Below are 23,471 nucleotides of genomic sequence, written 5' to 3'. Positions count from 1 at the left end.
CACTACAACACGGGGGAGTTTACGGCACTAGATTATGACACGTTTGATTTTACGGCACTAGACTACAACACGTTGGATTTTACTAAAACTACAACACGGGGGATTTTGGGTAAATTGGTCATATTTCTGTGACACTGGGTGCTGCGGGGAGAGACGGACACAGAGATTTGAAAATGAATGGAATGGTCTGGTTGTTACGTCGGCTGTTGTTTGAAAATGAAACTATTTGTTGAGATCTATTGAATTTATAAATTAGATATATGTTGACGGATTAAAATAAATAAAATAAAATGACGGATTAAAATAAATAAAAATGTTATTGAGCTATTTATTCCTGAGTTAATTCTTAGAGTGAATGTGAGTGGGGGAATATTGAATGCTGGAAATAACTCAGTGAGTGTATAAACTTTAAATGCTTGTCTGTCATTTTTGTTCCCTTGTCATATGAGAGGCGATAGGACGAGAGGAGAGAGAGAGAGAGAGGAGGTGCTGACGTGTACAGCACGTGACAAGGTGTGACGTGACAGAGGATCGAGTCAGATATCAGGCTAGTTCTGTTTACAAAATCTTCCCCTACAGGATATTTGATGTTATGACAATTTCGCAGACGCTTGGCAACAGACTGATCAATTGAATAAAATCTGCATTTTTGAGTCTCTGTGCATCACTTGGCTTGATTAGGGGTTCTGTTGGAAATCAAGTACTGACATTATTCTGTGAAATTAAGATAATTGGGTGCTTATTAAACAATGGAATTTATGAGTATTGTAGTGTTGTAGGATTGGAAGTCTTTGTTTTTTGGGATTGCTGTGAAGTTGACTACTTGTATTTACTTTCCGGATGGGTTGTGGTAAGATAGCCACTAATTGATAATTTGGTAAGATAGGATATACAAATAAAAAATTGGTTTTAATTATTCATAATTTTTAATAGATTTTATTTTATTTTAATTAAAAATATTTTTTGAATACAATTTTTAATTGATTTTATTTTTTAATATTCATATTTTTATTGATTGATTGTTTAGTTTGGGGGGTTGTTTAGTTTATATTAATAATTAAAGGGGGGAAGCCATAGGCTATATAGTCTAAAATAAAATAATTCACAATAAAGGCAAGGCAGCAAGGCTATGAAAGTCATTACACCGGTTGATATAGTTGAAAATAGTAATCCTTTAGTTAAGGGTATTGCGAGGTTATCCGGCAAATGGAACAAACGTTGGCCTGACATTGAACAACCATGGCCAGTGGAAGGGACTCTTAACCCTGACGTCATCAACATCATGAAAGTGCTTCTGTCAATTTACAAGGCAGATCAAAAGAAGGGGAAAAAAAGGGAACGACGTAAAGAAAAGAGACAAAGGGAGCTGGGTGTTCTTAAGCTGTTTGAAGATGAAGGACAAAAACTGATGAAAGATACCAACGATAAGAGAAACAAAGTTATAGAGAAAATGCTAAAGGAAGAGAAGGCGACAGAAAAACTAAGGGCAGAAGTCAGTATACCTTTCTCACATACGGATTCAGCGAAAAGACCCCCACCTTATGAGAAGGAAGTAGAGCTTAGGGATGTTTATCCTCAGCTTCCAGTGATCATCCAGCAGGGTGATTATTGCATCAGAGATGAAGATGAACGAATAATAGAGAGAGGACAAGCAGAAACGACCATAGAAATGCATCCAGACTCCAAAAGTAAAAAGAAAACGAGATGTCTGGAAACTAAGGGTGGAATGAGGTTAATAAATAGGATGAAACTGGATGAGGACGATGATGATCAGAGTGATTCAGAGGAGATCATGGGTGGATATGATCCTGTGATCAGACGGAGGTTGGCCAGAACGGAAAGAAGGGGTGAGGAAGGTCTGAAGAAGAAGGATACAAGATATTCTAGTTCTGATGAAAGCAAAGATGAAGACAGCGATAACAATTTGGAGACTAAAGGTGCTGTGCATTCGAGAGGAGTTTATCCTACAAGGACTGGCACAGAAGAAATAGAAAGAGATATAGACCGATGTGTATCATGCCTGGATAAAGCGAGGACTTTCGAAGAGGTAAGAGAACTAGAGGAACAACTCAAGACGCTGAAGATACAGAGGGAGAAACTGCGGGAAAAAGAATCCAAAGAAGGTGAGGGAAGATATGCATTGAGGCCAAGGAAAGAGGCCACGAGTAAAAATATGCCAGTTATCATTTGAGGTCAAAACTTAGAATATAAGCCTTTGCAAAATACCGATATGTCAAATATACTTGAGAAGCTGCCTATTCTTCAGGATGGGGCCTATCCTTGGATTTCGAAATTGGAAGAAATTACGGTGGGAACACAGTCAGCCATAGGAGACGTTAAGAGACTTTTGGCTAATCTCATTGGGATTCCAGATATGGAAGAAGTCTTTCAGAGAGCTGGACTCATTAGATATGTAGGGACTGCAGTGAACGATCCTGAATTGTTGGCTGCAAGTAGGAATCGTCTGTGGAGAGCATTGAAAGATACATTTCCAACAAATGTGCATCCTGATAATATTCTGATTGACCCACTAGGACAACAAGAAAATCCGAGAGCCTATGTGTCAAGAGTTCATCAAGTGTGGAGAAATATTACTGGAAATGATCCAGATGTGAGTCAAATTGAGCAGTCAATTTTGAGAGCTAAACTGCAAATGGGACTGCCCTCACCAGTAAGGAGCAAACTGGCAGAAGTGGTTGGACTTGGAAGCATGACAAAAGGTGTCTATACCGATCATATAGCCCATCAAGTGGATCTGTACAGGAAAAAGGAACACAACCAGAAAGAACAGGACGAAGAAACTCTCAGAAAACTCAATCAAATACAACTGGTGGAGAATAAGAAGGAGAAGAAACAAGCTTTGGTTATGCAGAATCAGTGTGCACCAAATCAACAATCACTGCCACAGCTTCAACCAGAACAGTTCCAACCGCAATTGTACCAGCCACCAATGGCGGTACCAGTTGTTTCATATCCACAGCCAGTTTCTGGACAGACACAGAATTGGAGAGGAAGAGGACGAGAAGACTTAGAAAGAGGAAGATTTAAGTCATCCTTCCAGCAACTTTCAGAAGCATGTTATAATTGTGGACAGGTTGGTCACTTTGCCCGTGGGTGCAATAAGTCAGGAGGAAACATCAGAGGGAATTTCAGAGGAAGATACAGGGGCCAGTCAAGATCATCTGGAGGACCGGTGAACCCCTACAGGGGTCCGGAGCAAGGATTCTAGAGGTGCCTAGAAGATCCGAAAGGGGGGTGTCAGCTGGTAGCATCAGGACCGGAAAAAGATCCAACAATTGAGGTGAAAATAAACAACCGACCATTGGAAGTGATGGCGGATAGCGGAGCTGCGTTCACCTGTGTTCGGCCTGAAGATGCTACACATCTCCCTATGTCCAATCAACTCATTAGGACAATCGGATTTGAGGGAGTAAAACAGCTGATTCCTCTTACGGAACCAATTGAGCTCTGCTATAAAGATCAGAAAATTACAATACCCATACTGGTATCAGAACATACACCTGTTGCATTATTGGGAAGAGATGCATTGTGTAAATTGAACTGTACAATAAGATGTACACCAGACGGCAGTCTGGTAGAAATGCCAAAGGAAAAGGTTTACCAAGTGTTGATGATGACAGAGATGGATTCGTCTTCAGTATTCTGGATTGGAAATCTCAGTGAAGATTTTATGAAGCAGGCTAAGATATGGGAGAGATTTATTGTTGCAAATATGCCGGATGCGAGGCTTCCGGAACATCCATTCCATTGTACGTTCAAGTATTTCAAGAAGGCTGCCCAACCACACTCAGAGGAATGGTTGAGTCATCAACCGAAGAATGTTCAACTTAGCTCAAGTTGCATTATTTTAGGACCACAAGGAGCAGCTATGAAGATAAACACAGACGACTATCTGAATAAAGAATTTGAGATTGAGAAGAGTGTGCCACATGTTACCTTGTTGGTTTCGGAAGGCTATGAGCAGAAGCAAATAGGAGAAATGATGACAGAAGCAGAGAAACTTATTTTCAGACCAATGAAAGAGAATTTGGCGATCTGGAGAAGTGAAGATCAACGATTTCTTAAAATAATGATTTCGGCTCAAGGACAAGGAGAGCCACAGGCTGTAGGGATGACACATGAATCTATTTGCAATATGAAGATGGATTCAGACTCTATGAAAGAGGAGATGTTGCAACAAGTTCCAGAAGGGTTGTGGTCTCAACACAGTACCGATATTGGACTTGTAAAATCAGCCCAACCTGTGAAAGTTGAACTTCGACCAGGAGCCAGACCTCCATGGAAAAATCAGTATCCATTGAAAGATGAAGCAATCCAAGGGATTGAACCACAAATTGAAGGACTTTCGAAAGCAGGTGTTTTAAGGACAACAAAAAACCCTCGGAGTAACACACCTTTGTGGCCTGTGGAACTTATCGTGTGGTTCATGATTTGAGAGCAGTAAATGAGGTAGTGACTGACTTTCCAGCAGAAGTGCCAGACCCTCATACCTTGTTAGCCCAAGTTCCTCCTGATGCGATACATTTTACAGTGTTAGACTTATGTGGAGCATTTTTTAGTGTTCCACTTAGTGTAGAGAGTCAGAATTTATTTGGGTTCACATATAAGGGACAATTCTATGAGTACAGTAGAATGCCACAGGGGTACCGGCATTCTCCTCATATCTTCAATAAAGTACTGAAGGATGATTTGGTAGGGATAGATCAGATATTGCAGAGCACTGTCATTCAGTACGTAGATGATATAATGGTTTGCTCACAAAATAAGGAAACATGTCATAGAGACTCAATTAAATTGCTACAGGTATTGGCAGAAAAGGGGCATAAGGTTTCACAGAAAAAGCTGCAATATTGTCAGGAGAAGGTTGTGTATTTAGGTCAAAACATAACGCATGGCCACAGAAACATTTCGGACAGGCAAGTGGAAACTATTCGTAAGGCTCCAAAGCCTAGAACGGTCAGAGAGATGATGACATTTCTGGGTATTGCTGGTTATTCCTCAGCTTGGGTGGAGGGTTATACTAGTTTGATGGCACCTTTGAGAGCTATGGTTAGGGGTACTGAGAGTGGTCAACTCCATAGCAATCTTTCCTGGACACAGGAAGGCCATGTGGCATTTGAAACGATCAAACAGAGGTTGCAGGAGGCACCTGCACTTACACTACCAGATTACTCAAATAACTTTTTGCTATATGTGTCTACTTCTACTGGAGGTAGATATGCGTGTGCAGTTCTTTGTCAGCCGACAGGCACGGGGACGAATCCTCAGCCTATTTCCTACTACTCTACTGCTTATTCAGAGGTAGAACTAGGGTTACCACTGTGCTACAGAGCAATGGTGGGAGTATATTCAATGTATGACAAAGCATCATCGGTCACTATGGGCTACCCAGTAACAATTCTTACCCATCATAGTCTCAGAAATCTTCTGAACTATGGGAAATATACATTGACTATGCCTAGGCTCAGAGACTATCATAGGCTCTTAGAGCAGGAGGATGTCACCCTAGTGAGGTGTGATACAGTAAATCCAGCCGAGAGTTTACCAACTTCAGAGGATGGTGAGCCACATGATTGTGTCCAAGAAGCAGAGAGATATTCGAGGCTTAGATCAGATTTACAAGCCTTTCCATTACGTGAGGCAGACCTGGAGTATTGGACTGATGGGTCTTGTTATCGGGTGGGAGATAAATTGTGTGCTGGTTATGCAGTAGTTAAAGGCAGGGGAACTGGATTTGTTGTGGAAAAGGCTGAAGTAATACCACAGCCTGCGTCTGCACAACTTGCTGAACTTGTGGGGCTAACAGAAGCATGTTTGTTAGCAGAAGGAAAGCGAGTAACGATATACACTGATTCAGCATATGCACATAGTGTATGTCATTTGTTTGGGGCAGTATGGAAAGGTCGAGGGTTTAAGAAAACGGATGGTTCTCCGATACAACATCATGCGCAAATAATGAAACTGTTGCATGCTATGATGAAGCCTAAAGAGATAGCGATAGCTAAGTGTGCAGCTCACAAAACAGATATGTCAAGAGTGACACAAGGGAACAAAGCTGCTGATGAAGCTGCAAAAGCCGTCACAGGAGCGGATAAATTGGGAAAAGTTTTGCTGGTCACTCATGGAGTGGACTTGGAAGACAAAATTACGCTTCAGGATGTAATTTTGATGCAAGAAGCTGCTTCTATGATCGACAAACAGCTATGGCTAGACCGAGGAGCGGTCAAAGATGCTACTGGTCTGTGGAGAAACCATGAGGGGTTGATAGTAGCGCCTCTAGACCTCTTAGGTCTGATGATTCAGGAAGCACATGGGTTAGCTCATGTTGCGAGGGGGGAGGTTAACAGAAAGATCACAAAGGAATATGGTTTTTGGGCTCCATATTTGTTTGAACAAATTGATTATATGATAAGAAGGTGCACAATTTGTCTTAAAAATAATGTTCGAAGAGGGGTAACTGTTCATCCGGGTTACATTCCTACACCAAGGGGTCCTATGCGTGAGTTGGTTATTGACTTTGTTGATATGATAAAACCAGTTGATGGGAAAAGATACATGTTGGTGGTTGTAGATAGATTTTCACGATGGACGGAAGCTTGTCCAACCAAGCGTAAGGATGCTCAGTCGGTTGCCAAGTTCTTGTGTAAAGAAGTCATAAGCAGGTGGGGATTACCCGATCGAATATCCTCAGACAATGGAAGGGAATTTGTGGATAAATCAGTTAAATTGATGTTGCAAAAATTGGGAATTAAGCAACGTCTTGGAGCAGTTTATCACCCACAAAGTCAAGGGATGTGTGAAAGAATGAACGGTGTCTTGAAAAATCGCATTGTGAAGATTTGTCAACATACGGGTCTAAACTGGATAGCGGCGCTTCCTTTAGCACTAATGGTGTGTCGCTCAAGTGAGTTGCGTGATCTACGTATGACACCCCATGAGTTGGTAACAGGAAGAAGGATGCCTACGCCTTGTTTGCGAACAAGCGGAAAGGGTCCAAGCTTGGCTCTGTTGGAAGATGAAATGAGAGCGTATGTTACATATATGGCCAATTTTCATAAAAAGTTGTCCACATATGTTTCTGACAGGCAAAGACAAGAAGAGGTGCAGGAGGAGCTTGAGGAGGAAAAGAGGAATACAGTACAACCAGGGGACAAAGTATTCGTAAAGGTATTCAGAAGGAAGTGGTATAACGAACGTCGTGAAGGACCATTTGAAGTGGTTCGTAGCACTGGAACAGCTGTCCAGGTTAAGGGGTCTCCTACGTGGTATCATTTGTCACATTGTGTTAAAGCGCCTGGAGAAGAGGTGCCACGCGCAGAGAGAGAGGATGGAGATAGGGGAGAACAGGAAGAGGGAGAGATTGTCAATGTTGGGGATAACGTTGATAATGTTTACACTTCTGATGATGTCAGAGATGACTATGCAATGGATGGAAAGGAAAGGGGATTTGGGGAAATTGATTTTCAATACGTCCCAGAAGCAACAGGGAATATTTCAGTGGAATGTGAAGCAGCAGAGAGCACCAAGGGCAACTCCGTTGCAGGAGAAGTTAGTGATTCAGTTAGACAAAGTAGGCCTAGACCAGTTAGGAGAAAAGTCAGACCAAAACGTTACGAAAACTAGGGTTGAAGTAACTCTAGGACAGTCAGCTCAGCTCCCATGTAAGTGCACGAGAGAGAACAGTGGTGAAGGGAAATTTAGAGTTCAGTGGGAAGATAGATATGGTAGGAGTTTAGATCTGTTAGGAGCAGATGCATTGAGAAAGTATGCGTTGCTAAATGATGAGAGAACAATAAAGATTGAGGGTGATTGCGGTATCTATATTTACAATTCCCAGCAGGAAGATCAAGGTGATTATAAATGTAGTTTTTATAATCAACAGGTTGAAAGTAAGGGATTAGAGTTAGGACTGATAGTTAAGGTAGTGACACTAGTGGTGATAGATGGGAATACAAATGAAGAGTTAAGGGTCTTAGGGGGAATGGATGAAGTAACAACAATGACATCAACACTTCAGTCTATTATAACAACAGTGAGAAGCAATTTAACTCTTTCAACATTGATAGTTATTAAAGCCATAAATATATCGCATTTGATTACAAGGGAACCAATAGCTCCAGCACCAATTTTAGAAGAAAAGACTGTTATTAAGGTTAGGAGGGGTGAGACAGCTCATCTTCCTTGTAGCTGTGAGAGATGGAGTGGGGGAGGGGACGTTCCTCCCACATGGAGAGATAATTATGGAGAAGAAGTATTGTTATCAGGACCAGATGTAGAAGCTGTGCCCCCTAGTCAAAGGAAGTATATTTTGTACAACAATATGAAGGGGAAGAGGGTTATGAGTGATTGTTCACTTCTTTTGCGTAATGTTACAGAGAAAGATCAGGGAGAATATATGTGTACTTATCTAGTGCAAGCATTACAATTTGTTCCGGTTAAGAATTATTGGTTAAAAGGCTATGTAATTCGTAAAGTGACGCTTATAATGGAAGAGTTGAAGTCTGTTGAAGCTTCCACAGTCACCAAAGGAGTTCAGGAGAAGTATATTACAGTAGCCACTCCAACAGTAAATAATACACAGAGGATATCGGTAGCTTTCCAACTAGAAGTAGTTAAGGGTGTTAATTCATCAACTAAATCAACTACTTTAATGGTAACTTTGGAAGGGATTAATGGTACGACGGCAATAACAAATGTAGGAAGTATGACACCGACACCGACAACAACTTTTCTGAAATTAAAGGATGTAGCAAGAGTGACTCAGCAGATAGTGATAGAGAACAATATAGATTCATCTGAAATAGTGCAACATAATATCATGGAGGTACAGGATGAGTTCTTTGATTTCAACATAACATCAGAAGATACATCTGATCAACACCGCTCGTTAGGGAAAAGAGAAACTAAATGGAAGGCATATGGATTTGATTCTTCTGTTTTAAAGATTAAAGATGAATGGGCAGGTAGAAATCTTTGGTTCCAGCAGTTAACTCATTCTGTAAGATCAGTGAGGAATCTTGAGGGTCCATGTCTGTTGAGAATTCCAACACCAGAGACGTGGGGTTCCATTTTAGAGACGGTCGCTCAACCTCTATCGAGTATGTGTCAATCTTATGCTTTGTCATGGCTGTTGTATCAGCAACAATCATTAACAGATAAAGTAATGTCGTTGTCAAAACATTTGTTTAGGCCTAGGTTTAGGTGTTCTTGGTTAAATGAATTACCCTATGTGAATTTGTTAGATGGGAAGGAAAATCAGGTAACAGCGAACCCTGAAGCATTGGAGGTGAAAGCAGTGAGGGCTAAAAGTTGTTTTTGTTCTAATAAAACATATGATGGAAAGGGGATGTTCATGGGAATATCAAATTGTGATGATTATATGATGACTTTGGGTAAGCATGAACATAAGGTTAGAGATGAGAAATGTAATGTAACTTTTTATGTACCAGTTAGTAAGAAGAGCAGGACTTTGATGGTGAAAGATCAGCTTTTGCCTGGCAATGTGACTATTGGGAATTTTAGAGATATTTGGTGGGTTTGTGGTGATAAAGCATATATATTCTTACCCTATGGATGGACAGGATGTTGTTACATGTCAACGTTGAAGCTTCCATATGAGGCTTTTACCATTAGAAGAGGGGTAGCACCGGACACAGATAAATCTGAAGCTAGGGTTGAAAATAGGGTGAAAAGAGACATGGCGACATTTCATAGTCTTGAAGCCTACCATTGCAGGATAAGTCTAGGAGAGAAGTGGGGACTGGGACTTTTTCCATGGTATGGTGTAACATTTTTGGCAGATCATATTGATAATATTACCTATACTTTGCAGGGGTTTGCGAATGAAACAATAAGAGGGTTTAACCTTCTGTCAAATACTCAAAGAAGTCACAGACTGACGCTGTTGAAACATGGCATGGCTCTTGACTATATTTTAGCAAAACAAGGTGGCTTATGTTTGGCTATGAATCTGACGGGGGATGATTGTTATACTTTGATCCCTGATAGTTCCGATAATATCACGAGTGTTATAGATGCGTTGAAGAATATAAGGGATGCGTTTGGTAGATCTGAAGGAGCTGGATGGTCAGCGAAGACTTGGTTGCAAGATCAGTTAGGCCCAGTAGGAGCAGTGATGGTTCAGATTTTAGTTGCAGCTCTGATAGCGCTTTGTGTGATGTTTTGCTTTTGTACTTTGTTACTGACCTTTGCGAAAGCTATGATATTAAGATGGGTTGGAGTTGTGATGCCTGGAGACAACACTCAGATGCCGTTGTTGGCTGTTCCTGATCTGGATGAAGATGGACAAGGGGGTCTGGATGGAGTATTAATGGATAAATATCCTTTTTGATTATTTGATCATTTAAAAAAAAAAAAAATCAATATTAGTGTGATTTTAGTATGATGTTATGAATCAAAGGGGCGAAATAGGATAATGTGATTCATACATCATTTATATATAATTTTTATATTCTTAGTTGATATTGATGTTTAATTTGAAAGTGTTGTTTTGCAAAAGATACTGTTTGGTCTTTTCTTTTCTTCCAGAAGCATATGGGGGAATATGTAGAGATTGAAAAACGCAAACAAGGACAATATGAAAGCACAATGACTGGAGGAGATGGAACAGGGAAGGGGTGGAAAGGTTCCGATTCCATCATCAACAATGCATTGGAAGTCGAGACTACGGAGGAGATGAAGTGTAGTGGACTACATTCCAGTGTCTGCAATGAAATATATACATATTTGCATGTGTAATACATAATGTGTGTCATATTCTTAGGTATTAATTTTGTAGAATGATATTTGATGTTATTGGATACATGTGGGGATCTTAGATGTTTTTGTTTATTTCGTGAATGCTTAGGGACAGGGAGTCTAGGCAGGGATAGAGATCCACTGTAGGGTCCGATGGGTTGACCAGCCTTAGAGTGGACATTTTGGATAGTATTTTGTTTGCTGGGGCTTTCATGTGTATTTAATTGCATCATAGTTTCAAATGCATTTATAAAGATTTATGAATTCATCTGGAGTACCTAGGTGGTTGCCTGGGGCAGAGGGACCGTGAGAGAATTTTACTGTCTTGATTGATGGATGGATATTTGGAACGAAGGCTGCCAGACAGGTTTTTCGCTCTCACACTCCATAAAGATTTGTTCATATTTCATAGTAATGTATTCACACTCCATAAACATTTGTTCATATTTCATAGAAAGGTATTTACACTCTAGAGAAAAATGTTTTTTGGTTTAATGTTAAAGATACTCAATAAGATAAATTGTTACTTGTCATAATCCTGTTCTGTTTGTTTTCGAGACTTTTAGTTCGTCTCGAAGGGGGGAATGTAGTGTATTAGGATTATGTCTTTGTTAATGTTTTTTAAGTGGAACTGAAAGGATGTTTATTTTAGTTCAAAAGTAGCCATTTGTAGGGTGACGCCCCAGGGGAGACAGGTGATTGGACAGCAGAGGGAGCAACCCATATTTTTGCATTCTTTATAAGTATAGGCTGGATGCAGAGGGGGTTAGAACAGACAGATTATCTTTGGACACTGTTCTCCAGCCCTGCAGGGTCTGTAAACTTATGCTGACATCTTGTGATATAAATAAAACTTATAAACAAAGTACAGCCTAAGCGTACTCTTTGTTTGACAGCAATAAGTACCAGCATTGACAAGAGACGACATCTGCTTCTAGCTCCTAAGCAACTTTGCAGTCTTTAAAAAAAAAAAAATTACATTATTAGCTCAGATAATTTTTTGTGTTATTACATACAGCCAGAAATAACTTTTGGATATCAGACCTGCGGTATCTCACCAACCAGGAATACAACTTTCCCGAATTGGATCCTTTGTTCGTAACCCCCAGGGGAATTGAACTTGGCTGCTCCAAGACGCCACCGGCGGAGAAGAGGTATTCGGGGTGGACTTCTAGTCCGACTCAGGAGGCATGCACACCATCCACCGCTTCCGAGTATATTACTCGCTAATGTTAAGTCTCTGGACAATAAAGTAGACGAGCTCAGAGCGAGGATCTCCTTCCAGAGAGACATCAGGGACTGTAACATACTCTGTTTCACGGAATCATGGCTCTCTCTGGATATACTGTCCCCGTCCATACAGCCAGCTGGGTTCTAAGTACATCGTGCCAACAGGAATAAAGAACTCTCCGGAAGAAGAAAGGGGGTGGTATATGTTTCATGATTAACTACTCATTGTGTGATTGTGATAACATACAGAAACTCAAGTCCTAACGCTACTGAAGTTCTATCAACACATTGACTGTAGTACTCGCGCTGCTAAAACGCTCGACCACTGCTACTCCCCCTTCCGGGATACCTACAAGGCCCTCCCCCGCCCTCCCTTTGGCAAATCAGATCATGACTCCATTTTGCTCCTCTCTTCCTATAGGCAGAAACTCAAACAGGAAGTACCAGTGCTAAGATCTATTCAACGCTGGTCTGACCAATCGGAATCCATGCTTCAAGTTTGTTTTAATCACGCGGACTGGGATATGTTCCAGGTAGCCTCTGAGAATAACATTGACGTATAACAGACACGGTGACTGAGTTCATCAGGAAGTGTATAGGGGATGTTGTTCCCACTGTGACTATTAAAACCTACCCAAACCAGAAACCGTGGATGGATGGCAGCATTCGCGCAAAACTGAAAGCGCAAACCACCACATTTAACCATGGCAAGGTAACTGGGAATATGGTTGAATACAAACAGTGTAGTTCTTCCCTCCGTAAGGCAATCAAACAGGCAAAACATCAGTACAGAGACAAAGTGGAGTCGCAATTCAATGGCTCAGACACGAGACGTATGTGGCAGGGTCTACAGACAATCACGGATTACAAAGGGAAAACCAGCTACGTCACGGACACCGACGTCTTGCTTCCGGACAAGCTAAACACCTTCTTCGCCCGCTTTGAGGATAACACAGTGCCACCGACGCGGCCCGCTCCCAAAGACTGTGGCTCTCGTTCTCTGTGGCCGACGTGAGTAAGACATTTAAGCGTGTTAACCCTCGCAAGGCTGCCGACCCAGACGGCATCCCTAGCCACGTCCTCAGAGCATGCGCAGACCAGCTGGCTGGAGTGTTTACGCACATATTCAATCTCTCCCTATCCCAGTCTGCTGTCCCCACTTGCTTCAAGATGTCCACAATTGTTCCTGTACCCAAGAAAGCAAAGGTAACTGAACTAAATGACTATCGCCTCGTAGCACTCACTTGTGTCATCATGAAGTGCTTTGAGAGGCTAGTTAAGGATCATATCACCTCTACAGTGGGGGAAAAAAGTATTTAGTCAGCCACCAATTGTGCAAGTTCTCCCACTTAAAAAGATGAGAGAGGCCTGTAATTTTCATCATAGGTACACGTCAACTATGACAGACAAATTTAGGGAAAAAAATCCAGAAAATCACATTGTAGGATATTTTATGAATTTATTTGCAAATTATGGTGGAAAATAAGTATTTGGTCAATAACAAAAGTTTCTCAATACTTTGTTATATACCCTTTGTTGGCAATGACACAGGTCAAACGTTTTCTGTAAGTCTTCACAAGGTTTTCACACACTGTTGCTGGTATTTTGGCCCATTCCTCCATGCAGATCTCCTCTAGAGCAGTGATGTTTTGGGGCTGTCGCTGGGCAACACAGACTTTCAACTCCCTCCAAAGATTTTCTATGGGGTTGAGATCTGGAGACTGGCTAGGCCACTCCAGGACCTTGAAATGCTTCTTACGAAGCCACTCCTTCGTTGCCCGGGCGGTGTGTTTGGGATCATTGTCATGCTGAAAGACCCAGCCACGTTTCATCTTCAATGCCCTTGCTGATGGAAGGAGGTTTTCACTCAAAATCTCACGATACATGGCCCCATTCATTCTTTCCTTTACACAGATCAGTCGTCCTGGTCCCTTTGCAGAAAAACAGCCCCAAAGCATGATGTTTCCACCCCCATGCTTCACAGTAGGTATGGTGTTCTTTGGATGCAACTCAGCATTCTTTGTCCTCCAAACACGACGAGTTGAGTTTTTACTATTTTGGTTTCATCTGACCATATGACATTCTCCCAATCCTCTTCTGGATCATCCAAATGCACTCTAGCAAACTTCAGACGGGCCTGGACATGTACTGGCTTAAGCAGGGGGACACGTCTGGCACTGCAGGATTTGAGTCCCTGGCGGCGTAGTGTGTTACTGATGGTAGGCTTTGTTACTTTGGTCCCAGCTCTCTGCAGGTCATTCACTAGGTCCCCCCGTGTGGTTCTGGGATTTTTGCTCACCGTTCTTGTGATCATTTTGACCCCACGGGGTGAGATCTTGCGTGGAGCCCCAGATCGAGGGAGATTATCAGTGGTCTTGTATGTCTTCCATTTCCTAATAATTGCTCCCACAGTTGATTTCTTCAAACCAAGCTGCTTACCTATTGCAGATTCAGTCTTCCCAGCCTGGTGCAGGTCTACAATTTTGTTTCTGGTGTCCTTTGACAGCTCTTTGGTCTTGGCCATAGTGGAGTTTGGAGTGTGACTGTTTGAGGTTGTGGACAGGTGTCTTTTATAGTGATAACAAGTTCAAACAGGTGCCATTAATACAGGTAACGAGTGGAGGACAGAGGAGCCTCTTAAAGAAGAAGTTACAGGTCTGTGAGAGCCAGAAATCTTGCTTGTTTGTAGGTGACCAAATACTTATTTTCCACCATAATTTGCAAATAAATTCATTAAAAATCCTACAATGTGATTTTCTGGATTTTTTTTTCTCAATTTGTCTGTCATAGTTGACGTGTACCTATGATGAAAATTACAGGCCTCTCTCATCTTTTTAAGTGGGAGAACTTGCACAATTGGTGGCTGACTAAATACTTTTTTTCCCCACTGTACCTTAGCTGACACCCTAGACCCACTTCAATTTGCATACCGCCCCAATAGATCCACAGACGATGCAATCGCCATCGCACTGCACACTGCACACTGCCCTATCCCATCTGGAAAAGAGGAATACCTATGTAAGAATGTTGTTCATTGACTATAGCTCAGCCTTCAACACCATAGTACCCTCCAAGCTCATCATTAAGCTCGGGGCCCTGGGTCTGAACCCCACCCTGTGCAATGGGGTCCTGGACTTCCTGACGGGCCGCCCCCAGGTGGTGAAGATAGGAAACAACACCTCCACTTTGCTGATCCTCATCACAAGGGCCCCACAAGGGTGCGTGCTCAGCCCCCTCCTGTACTCCCTGTTCACCCATGACTGCGTGGCAACGTACGCCTCCAACTCAATCATGAAGTTTGCAGACAACACAACAGTAGTAGGCCTGATTACCAACAATGACGAGACCGCCTACAGGGAGGAAGTGAGGACCCCGGCAGAGTGGTGCCAGGAAAATAACCTCTTCCTCAATATCAACAAAATGAAGGAACTGATCGTGGACTTCAGGAAACAGCAGAGGGAGCACCCCCCTATCCACATCGACGGGAACGCAGTGGAGAAGGTGAAAAGCTTCAAGTTCTTCAACGTACACATCACTGACAATCTGAAATGGTCCACCCACTCAGACAGTGTGGTGAAGAAGGCGCAAGGCTGTCATCAAGGCAAAGGGTGGCTACTTTGAAGAACTCAAATCTCAAATATATATTGATTTGTTTAACACTTATTTGGTTACTACATGATTCCATATGTGTTATTTCATAGTTTTGATGTCTTCACTATTATTCTACAATGTAGAAAATAGTCAAAATAAAGAAAAACCCTTGAATGAGTAGGTATGTCCAAACTTTTGACTGGTGTATATGCTGCTGCTACTGTTTTTGTTCTTCAAATCATAGTCTATTTAACTGCTGTTGCGACAACACAACTAAGAGAATAACTCAATCAATTCCATCCTAAAAATAAAAAACTGTTTTTAATAGAAACATTTTCTTGAGACATTTTTAGTATTATCAGATGCCCCCAGTTACCATCTTATTTTTTACTTGAAAAAGACTGCCAGCACTAGTCACAATGGACATGTTTTGGCCATCAAGCATTCGGCAGCAATGTTATTAACGCCATAGAACTGCCCCTTGATTCTAATGATCATTTAATGAGCGATAGTATGATAATTTTTTGACCAGGCTCCTCTCCTCCTTGTCCTCCTCTCTCTCATCCTCTCTCCTTTCCTCCCTCTATTCCTATCCTCCTCTCCGCAGGTGTCTCTGGGGTTGGTCCACAGCCGTGCCTCCAACATCATCTGGCCGCCCAATCGGTGGCAGAGTATCGAGCCGTCCTTCCCCGCAGAGCGGAGACCCCTGCTGAAATGGCACGTGGACACAACAGAGGAGGAGGAGGAGGAGGACTGAGGAGAGGCTTGCTCATGGCCATTTACATACTGTACCTACCTACACACTTTCTCTCTCTCTGTCATACATGTGAACATGTCATAGTCCTCTGATGTGGCACATCTACTGTATGACATCTCTTTGTTGTCGAAAAAGCTGAATATGTCAATGGATAAGATTTACATTACCCATATGTCTCATTGGCCAATTGTAAAATATGTTTTTGCAACCATGTAATGTGAACAACTGAATGCAGAGATATAGATTTGCTTTTCATATTCAAGAACCACTTGAAACATGTCCTACATGTTCAAAACCGTACATTCAAATCAAATCAAATTCTATTTGTCACATGCGCCGAATACAACCTTACAGTGAAATGCTTACTTACAAGCCCTTAACCAACAATGCAGTTCAAGAAATAGAGTTAAGAAAACATTTCCTAAATAAACAAAAGTAAAAAATAAAATAACAATAACGAGGCTATGTACAGGGGGTATCAGTACCGAGTCAATGTGCGGGGGTACAGGTTAGTCAAGGTAATTTGTACATGTAGGTAGGGGTAAAGTGACTATGCATAGATAATAAACAGCGAGCAGCAGCAGTGTAAAAACAAAGGAGGAGGGGGGCCATTTGATTAATTGTTCAGCAGTCTTATGGCTTGGGGATAGAAGCTGTTAAGGAGCCTTTTAGACCTAGACTTGGCGCTCCGGCACCACTTGCCGTGCGGTAGCAGAGAAAACAGTCTATTGGGTGACTGGAATCTTTGACAATTTCTTTGGCCTTTCTCTGACACCGCCTAGTATATAGGTCCTGGATGGCAGGAAGCTTTGCCCCAGTGATGTACTGAGCCGTACGCACTACCCTCTGTAGCGCCTTACGGTCGGATGCCGTTGACCTGTTTAAAGGTCTTGTTCACGTCGGCAATGGAGAGCGTGATCACACAGTCGTCCGGAACAGCTGGTGCTCTCAAGCATGCTTCAGTGTTGCTTGCCTCGAAGCGAGCATAAAAGGCATTTAGCTCGTCTGGTAGGCTCGCCTCACTGGGCAGCTCGCGGCTGGGTTTCCCTTTGTAGTCCATAATAGTTTGCAAGCCCTGCCACATCCGACGAGTGTCAGAGCCGGTGTAGTAGGATTCAATCTTAGTCCTGTATTGACGCTTTGTCTGTTTGATGGTTCGTCTGAGGGCATAGTGGGATTTCTCATAAGCGTTAGTGTCCCACTCCTTGAAAGCGGCAGCTCTAGCCTTTAGCTTGGTGCGGATGTTGCTTGTAATCCATGGCTTCTGGTTGGGATATGTACGTACGGTCACTGTGGGGACGACGTCGTTGATGCACTTATTGATGAAGCCAGTGACAGAGGTGGTATACTCCTCAATGCCATTGGATGAATCCCAGAACATATTCCAGTCTGTGCTAGCAAAACAGTCCTGTAGCGTAGCATTCGCGTCATCTGACCACTTCCGTATTGAGCAAGTCACTGGTACTTCCTGCTTTAGTTTTTGCTTGTAAGCAGGAATCAGGAGGATAGAATTATGATCAGATTTGCCAAATGTTGGGCGAGCTTTGTATGTGGAGTAAAGGTGGTCTAGAGTTTTCTTTCCCTCTGGTTGCACATGTGACATGCTGGTAGAAATGAGGTAAAACGGATTTAAGTTTGCCTGCATTAAAGTCCCCGGGCCACTAGGATCGTCGCTTCTGGATGAGCATTTTCTTGTTCGCTTATGGCATTATACAGCTCGTTGAGTGCAGTCTTAGTGCCAGCATCAGTTTGTGGTGGTAAATAGACGCTACGAGAAATATAGATGAAAACTCTCTTGGTAGATAGTGTGGTCTGCAGCTTATCGTGAGGTACTCTACCTCAGTCAAAGCAATACCTCGAGACTTCCTTAATATTAGACATCGCGCACCAGCTGTTATTGACAAATAGACACACACCCCCACCCCTCGTCTTACCAGACGTAGCTGTTCTGTCCTGCCGATGGATGGAAAACCCAGCCAACTGTATATTATCCGTGTCATCGTTCAGCCACGACTCAGTGAAACATAAGATAATACCGTTTTTAATTGGTAGGATAGTCTCGAATGGAGATCATCCAGTTTATTCTCCAGTGATTGCACGTTGGCCAATAGAACGGATGGTAGAGGTGGGTTACCCACTCGCCGATGAAGTCTCACATGGCACCCCGATCTCCGCCCCCTGTATTTCCGTCTTTTCTTCACGCGAATGACTTGGGCCTGGTCTGGGAGAAGCAGTATATCCTTTGCGTCGGACTCATTCAAGAAAAAATCTTAGTCCAGTTCGAGGTGAGTAATCGCTGTTCTGATATCCAGAAGCTCTTTTCGGTCATAAGAGACGGTAGCAGCAGCATTATGTACAAAATAAGTTACAAACAATGCGAAAAAACACACAAAATAGCACAGTTGGTTAGGAGCCTGTAAAATGGCAGCCATCCCCTCCGGCACCATTATGTACACACTAAGTGCAATTCGAGAGGAAGTTGTAATCAGGATGGCGTTTAAGTGTATCCTGTGATATGCATTAATAACAACAACGACCTGGAATGTTGTTTACGTTTGTGTTAGTTTTTGTTTAATTTCCAACATACCAGTCAATCTTAAAGGCACAGTCAACAAGATGACATCATTATACACAACGGAGCGACTTCCTACTTACAGACAACATCAACAAATTGTGTTTTGACAGATTTGAATTATGTCATTGTTGTTGGCTGCTGTAAGTAGGAAGTCAAAAGTCAAATTGCTGAGGGTACCTTTAATTAACCTTTAACGTTACAATGCTGTTGTGCTGACATGATGAAAGTGTTTACTGCCAAGAGAGATCTTCCACTGCTTGTGAGTACACGCTTAGAAAAAAAGGTGCTATCTATAACCTAAAATAATTATTCGGCTGTCCCTATAAGAGAACCCGTTGAAGAACCCTTTTTGGTTCTGGGTAGAACCCTTTTGGTTCCAGGTAGAACCCTTTCCCTAGAGGATTCTACCTGGAAACAAAAAGGGTTCTTCAACAGGTTCTCCTATGTGGACAGCCGAAGAACCCTTTTGGAACCGTATTTTTCTAAGAGCATAGGTATGTTTTATTATTATTATTGTATTTCTTCTGAAACCCCAGATCCATGTTGAGTCCCCACATGACATATTTGTTTGAACTCGTAATTTGACTTCAATAGACTGCAACAGAGAAAAGGAAGTTCACTACAATTAAGGTTTTATTGAAGCATTTTGGAGCCAGAAATGGATTTACATAAAACCGATTGATGAACTCTTCTTCTAGTAAATGGAGCAAATGGAGCTAAATGGTTGACTAAATGGTTGACTTTACGATGGGAACAGCTATGTCTGGCATGAGACTGGCACATAGAATAAAGTCTCACAGCAGGTGTCTTTGGCCCTCCCACTGAGTCAACACACACAGTGCTGTGATTATAAAATATGCATACTAAAATATGCATACTTTTAATAGTCTGAAATGTAATACTGTAAGATTTCCAGTCCCAAGACCATAAATTCCTGTAAATCCATGCAAACACAAGCATTTGTATGCACATCAATGGCTTAGCAATTTGTCCCAATGCTTGTTTTTAATAACAAACACATTTGAGTTGTATCTACCATATTCCATAGTATTCGCTAAGAAGCATGTATATCCAACATGTCTGTACTACAGACTGACGACTTAAAGCCCCTTTGAACTGTTGAATTATTACTTGCATCTACCATGTTTACACAAAGCTGAAAAGGCTGGCCTCTTCATAATCTTATATTTCGTTACCTTGCCAACACAACATGCATGCTGCAGCTGCTACCACACTCGGGTCCTCTTGGTGAGATATGCCCTTATTTAGGCTGCTAGGATACTCAGGTCCTCTTGGTGAGATACAGTTGAAGTCGGAAGTTTACATACACTTAGGTTGGAGTCATTAAAACTTGTTTTTCAACCACTCCACAACAAACTATAGTTTTGGCAAGTCGGTTAGGACATCTACTTTGTGCATGACACAAGTAATTTTTCCAACAATTGTTTACAGACAGATTATTTCACTTATAATTCACTGTATCACAATTCCAGTGGGTCAGAAGTTTACATACACTAAGTTGACTGTGCCTTTAAACAGCTTGGAAAAGTCCAGACAATGATGTCATGGCTTTAGAAGCTTCTGATAGGCTAATTGACATAATTTGAGTCAATTGGAGGTGTACCTGTGGATGTATTTCAAGGCCTACCTTCCAACTCAGTGCCTCTTTGCTTGACATCATGGGAAAATCAAAAGAAATCAGCCAAGACCTCAGAAAATAAATGGTAGACCTCCACAAGTCTGTTTCATCCTTGGGAGCAATTTCCAAATGCCTGAAGGTACCACTTTCATCTGTACAAACAATAGTACGCAAGTATAAACACCATGGGACCACGCAGCCATCATACCGCTCAGGAAGGAGATGCGTTCTGTCTCCTAGAGATGAACGTACTTTGGTGCGAAAAGTGCAAATCAATCCCAGAACAACAGCAAAGGACCTTGTGCAGATGCTGGAGGAAACCGGTACAAAAGTATCTATATCCACAGTAAAGCCACTGCTCCAAAACCGCCATAGAAAAGCCAGACTACGGTTTGCAACTGCACATGGGGACAAAGATCGTACTTTTTGGAGAAATGTCCTCTGATCTGATGAAACAAAAATAGAACTGTTTGGCCATAATGACCATCGTAATGTTTGGAGGAAAAAGGGGGTTGCTTGCAAGCCGAAGAACACCATCCCAACCGTCAAGCACGGGGGTGGCAGCATCATGCTGTGGGGGTGCTTTGCTGCAGGAGGGACTGGTGCACTTCACAAAATAGATGGCATCATGAGGAAGGAAAATTATGTGGATATATTGAAGCAACATCTCAAGACATCAGTCAGGAAGTTAAAGCTAGGTTTGCAAATGGGTCTTCCAAATGGACAATGACCCCAAGCATACTTCAAAAGTTGTGGCAAAATAGCTTAAGGACAACAAAGTCAAGGTGTTGGAGTGGCCATCACAAAGCCCTGACTTCAATCCTATAGAAAATGTGTGGGCAGAACTGAAAAAGCGTGTGCAAGCAACGAGGCCTACAAACCTGACTCAGTTACACCAGCACTGTCAGGAGGAATGGGCCAAAATTCACCCAACTTATTGTGGGATGGTTGTGAAAGGCTACCCGAAACGTTTGACCCAAGTTAAACAATTTAAAGGCAATGCTACCAAATACTAATTGAGTGTATGTAAACTTCTGACCCACTGGGAATGTGATGAAGGAAATAAAAGCTTAAATAAATCATTCTCTCTACTATTATTCTGACATTTCACATTCTTAAAATAAAGTAGTGATCCTAACTGACCTAAGACAGGGAATTTTTACTAGGATTAAATGTCAGGAATTGTGAAAAACTGAGCTTAAATGTATTTGGCTAAGGTGTATGTAAACTTCCGACTTCAACTGTATGCCCTTATTTCGGCTGCTAGGATACTCAAGTCCTCTTGGTGAGATATGCCCGTAATTAGGCTGCTAGGATACTCGGGTCCTCTTGGTGGGAAATGCCCTTATTTAGGCACACAACCATCTGACTCAGACTCCAAGCAATGACAGGAAATAATCTTTAGAAACACATCTTAGCAAACACTGCAATGCACAGAGAGGCCCATCCTTCTGCTCTGCTGTCACTGGAGAGAGACAGAGACAGAGAGAGAGAGAGAGAGAGAGAGAGAGATGGAGACAGAGAGAGAGAGACGGAGAGAGAGAGAAAGAGGCCTCCGTTCACACTTGTTTTTATGCACAATTTATGGGCTGTTCAGGATGTGTTGTCGCGCTGACAAATTCATTAAATCATACGCAGGGAGATTTTATGCATGAAGTGATTTAAGAATTCTGACAGAACAGTACATCTTGAGATAATAGGAGTATCAGTCAGCCATATGTCAGTATGACGTTTCTACTCAAGGACAGTTCCTTTCTGCTGCTTATTAGTATGTTATTGCTGACCAATGTTGTGTCTATTTTCACTGTTCCTTAGTCCCCTGAGGGTGGCATTACAATACAATATTGTATAACTACAATAGTATTACCTTACACCAAGGTGCCACAGCCAATCTTAAAGTGAGAATAACTTGAGAATAATAACAAAGAGATTAGTCATTGCTAAACTCTGAACGTTAATACTGAGCAGAGGGGAATAAAAACCAATCATTGAAGAAAAAACTCTCCTCCATTTAAATGCCAATGTGTTCATACATATTGCAATCGTTTTTGCCCCGGTATTGCCCTCTGTCGGTTTTCCCTACTCTGTAATGAAATCTTGAGGCCGTCAGTGACGCGCCATGCCTCATTTGACCGTTTGATTGCTCCTCTCTTAGCTACGGTCTTGACCAGTTTGAAATGCAATTATGCTAATCGGAGAGCGTCCAGGGTCACTCCAGCACTTTGGAGCTCTTACCTTACCTCCTCCCAACCCCCACACCCCAAAGGCGTTTGGATGATCAAGAGGCGTATCATCTGGCCCTGTAATAGATATTAAACAGTGAGTGGCTGCTGTACGTAGAGGAGCACAGGAAATTAACCTTCTCTCAACTGAGGTCACACCACCACCATACATGGTAGGAGGCTAGGAGCAGAACAATAATCTCTACTTTAAATTAACCTTGCCGCGGTGGTTTGTGCCCCTGGTCCACCTTCCAAAAGGTTGACAACGCTCAAAGCAGCAGGAGCAACCAGTCCTTTATTGTAATAAAAGGCTCTGGGAGAAACCGGCGCTTTAAGTCATGTTTGACCCCTAACAAGTGGTCTAACCCCTCATGATGAGTAGGAGTGTTTACTGTGGGATATTAATACTGTATTGTGTACGGAGCTACAGGTCGGTGGGCAGAGCGGAGCGGAGCAGAGCAGGGTGGCAGATGTGTGTTTAAACGCCTGGATTAAATGTGCCATGGGCTTACACTGATATAATAACCCTGAGAGTTAGTTACTCTCACTAGCCTATTCTGGGATAACTGTATATGGTTAGTCAGTGTGAGCACTGAGCACCCATTAACCTGTTATTTCTTCATCAACACTTAACATCCAACCAGATCAGGGAAGAAGAATGTCTAAAAGCAGAAGTAA

The 23,471-nt window shown here is 42.2% G+C and overlaps 1 protein-coding gene across 1 annotated transcript in view; it reads left to right on the top strand.

The window, feature by feature from the left end:
* Positions 1-16,357, top strand: part of LOC311115224 (mitochondrial inner membrane protease subunit 2-like) — a gene marked incomplete at both ends in the record, with an annotated part of 35,126 nt that extends 18,769 nt beyond the window's left edge. The window contains one exon of the mRNA XM_084190420.1: positions 16,208-16,357. Coding sequence (XP_084046546.1) covers positions 16,208-16,357 — 150 coding nt within the window. The remainder of the gene's footprint in view (positions 1-16,207) is intronic.
* Between the last annotated feature and the right edge of the window lie 7,114 nt (positions 16,358-23,471).

The sequence above is a fragment of the Coregonus lavaretus genome (genome assembly GCF_964263955.1).
Source record: "Coregonus lavaretus genome assembly, contig: HAP1_SCAFFOLD_366, whole genome shotgun sequence".
Lineage (NCBI taxonomy): Eukaryota > Metazoa > Chordata > Actinopteri > Salmoniformes > Salmonidae > Coregonus > Coregonus lavaretus.
This window is presented reverse-complemented; position numbering and strand designations above follow the sequence as displayed.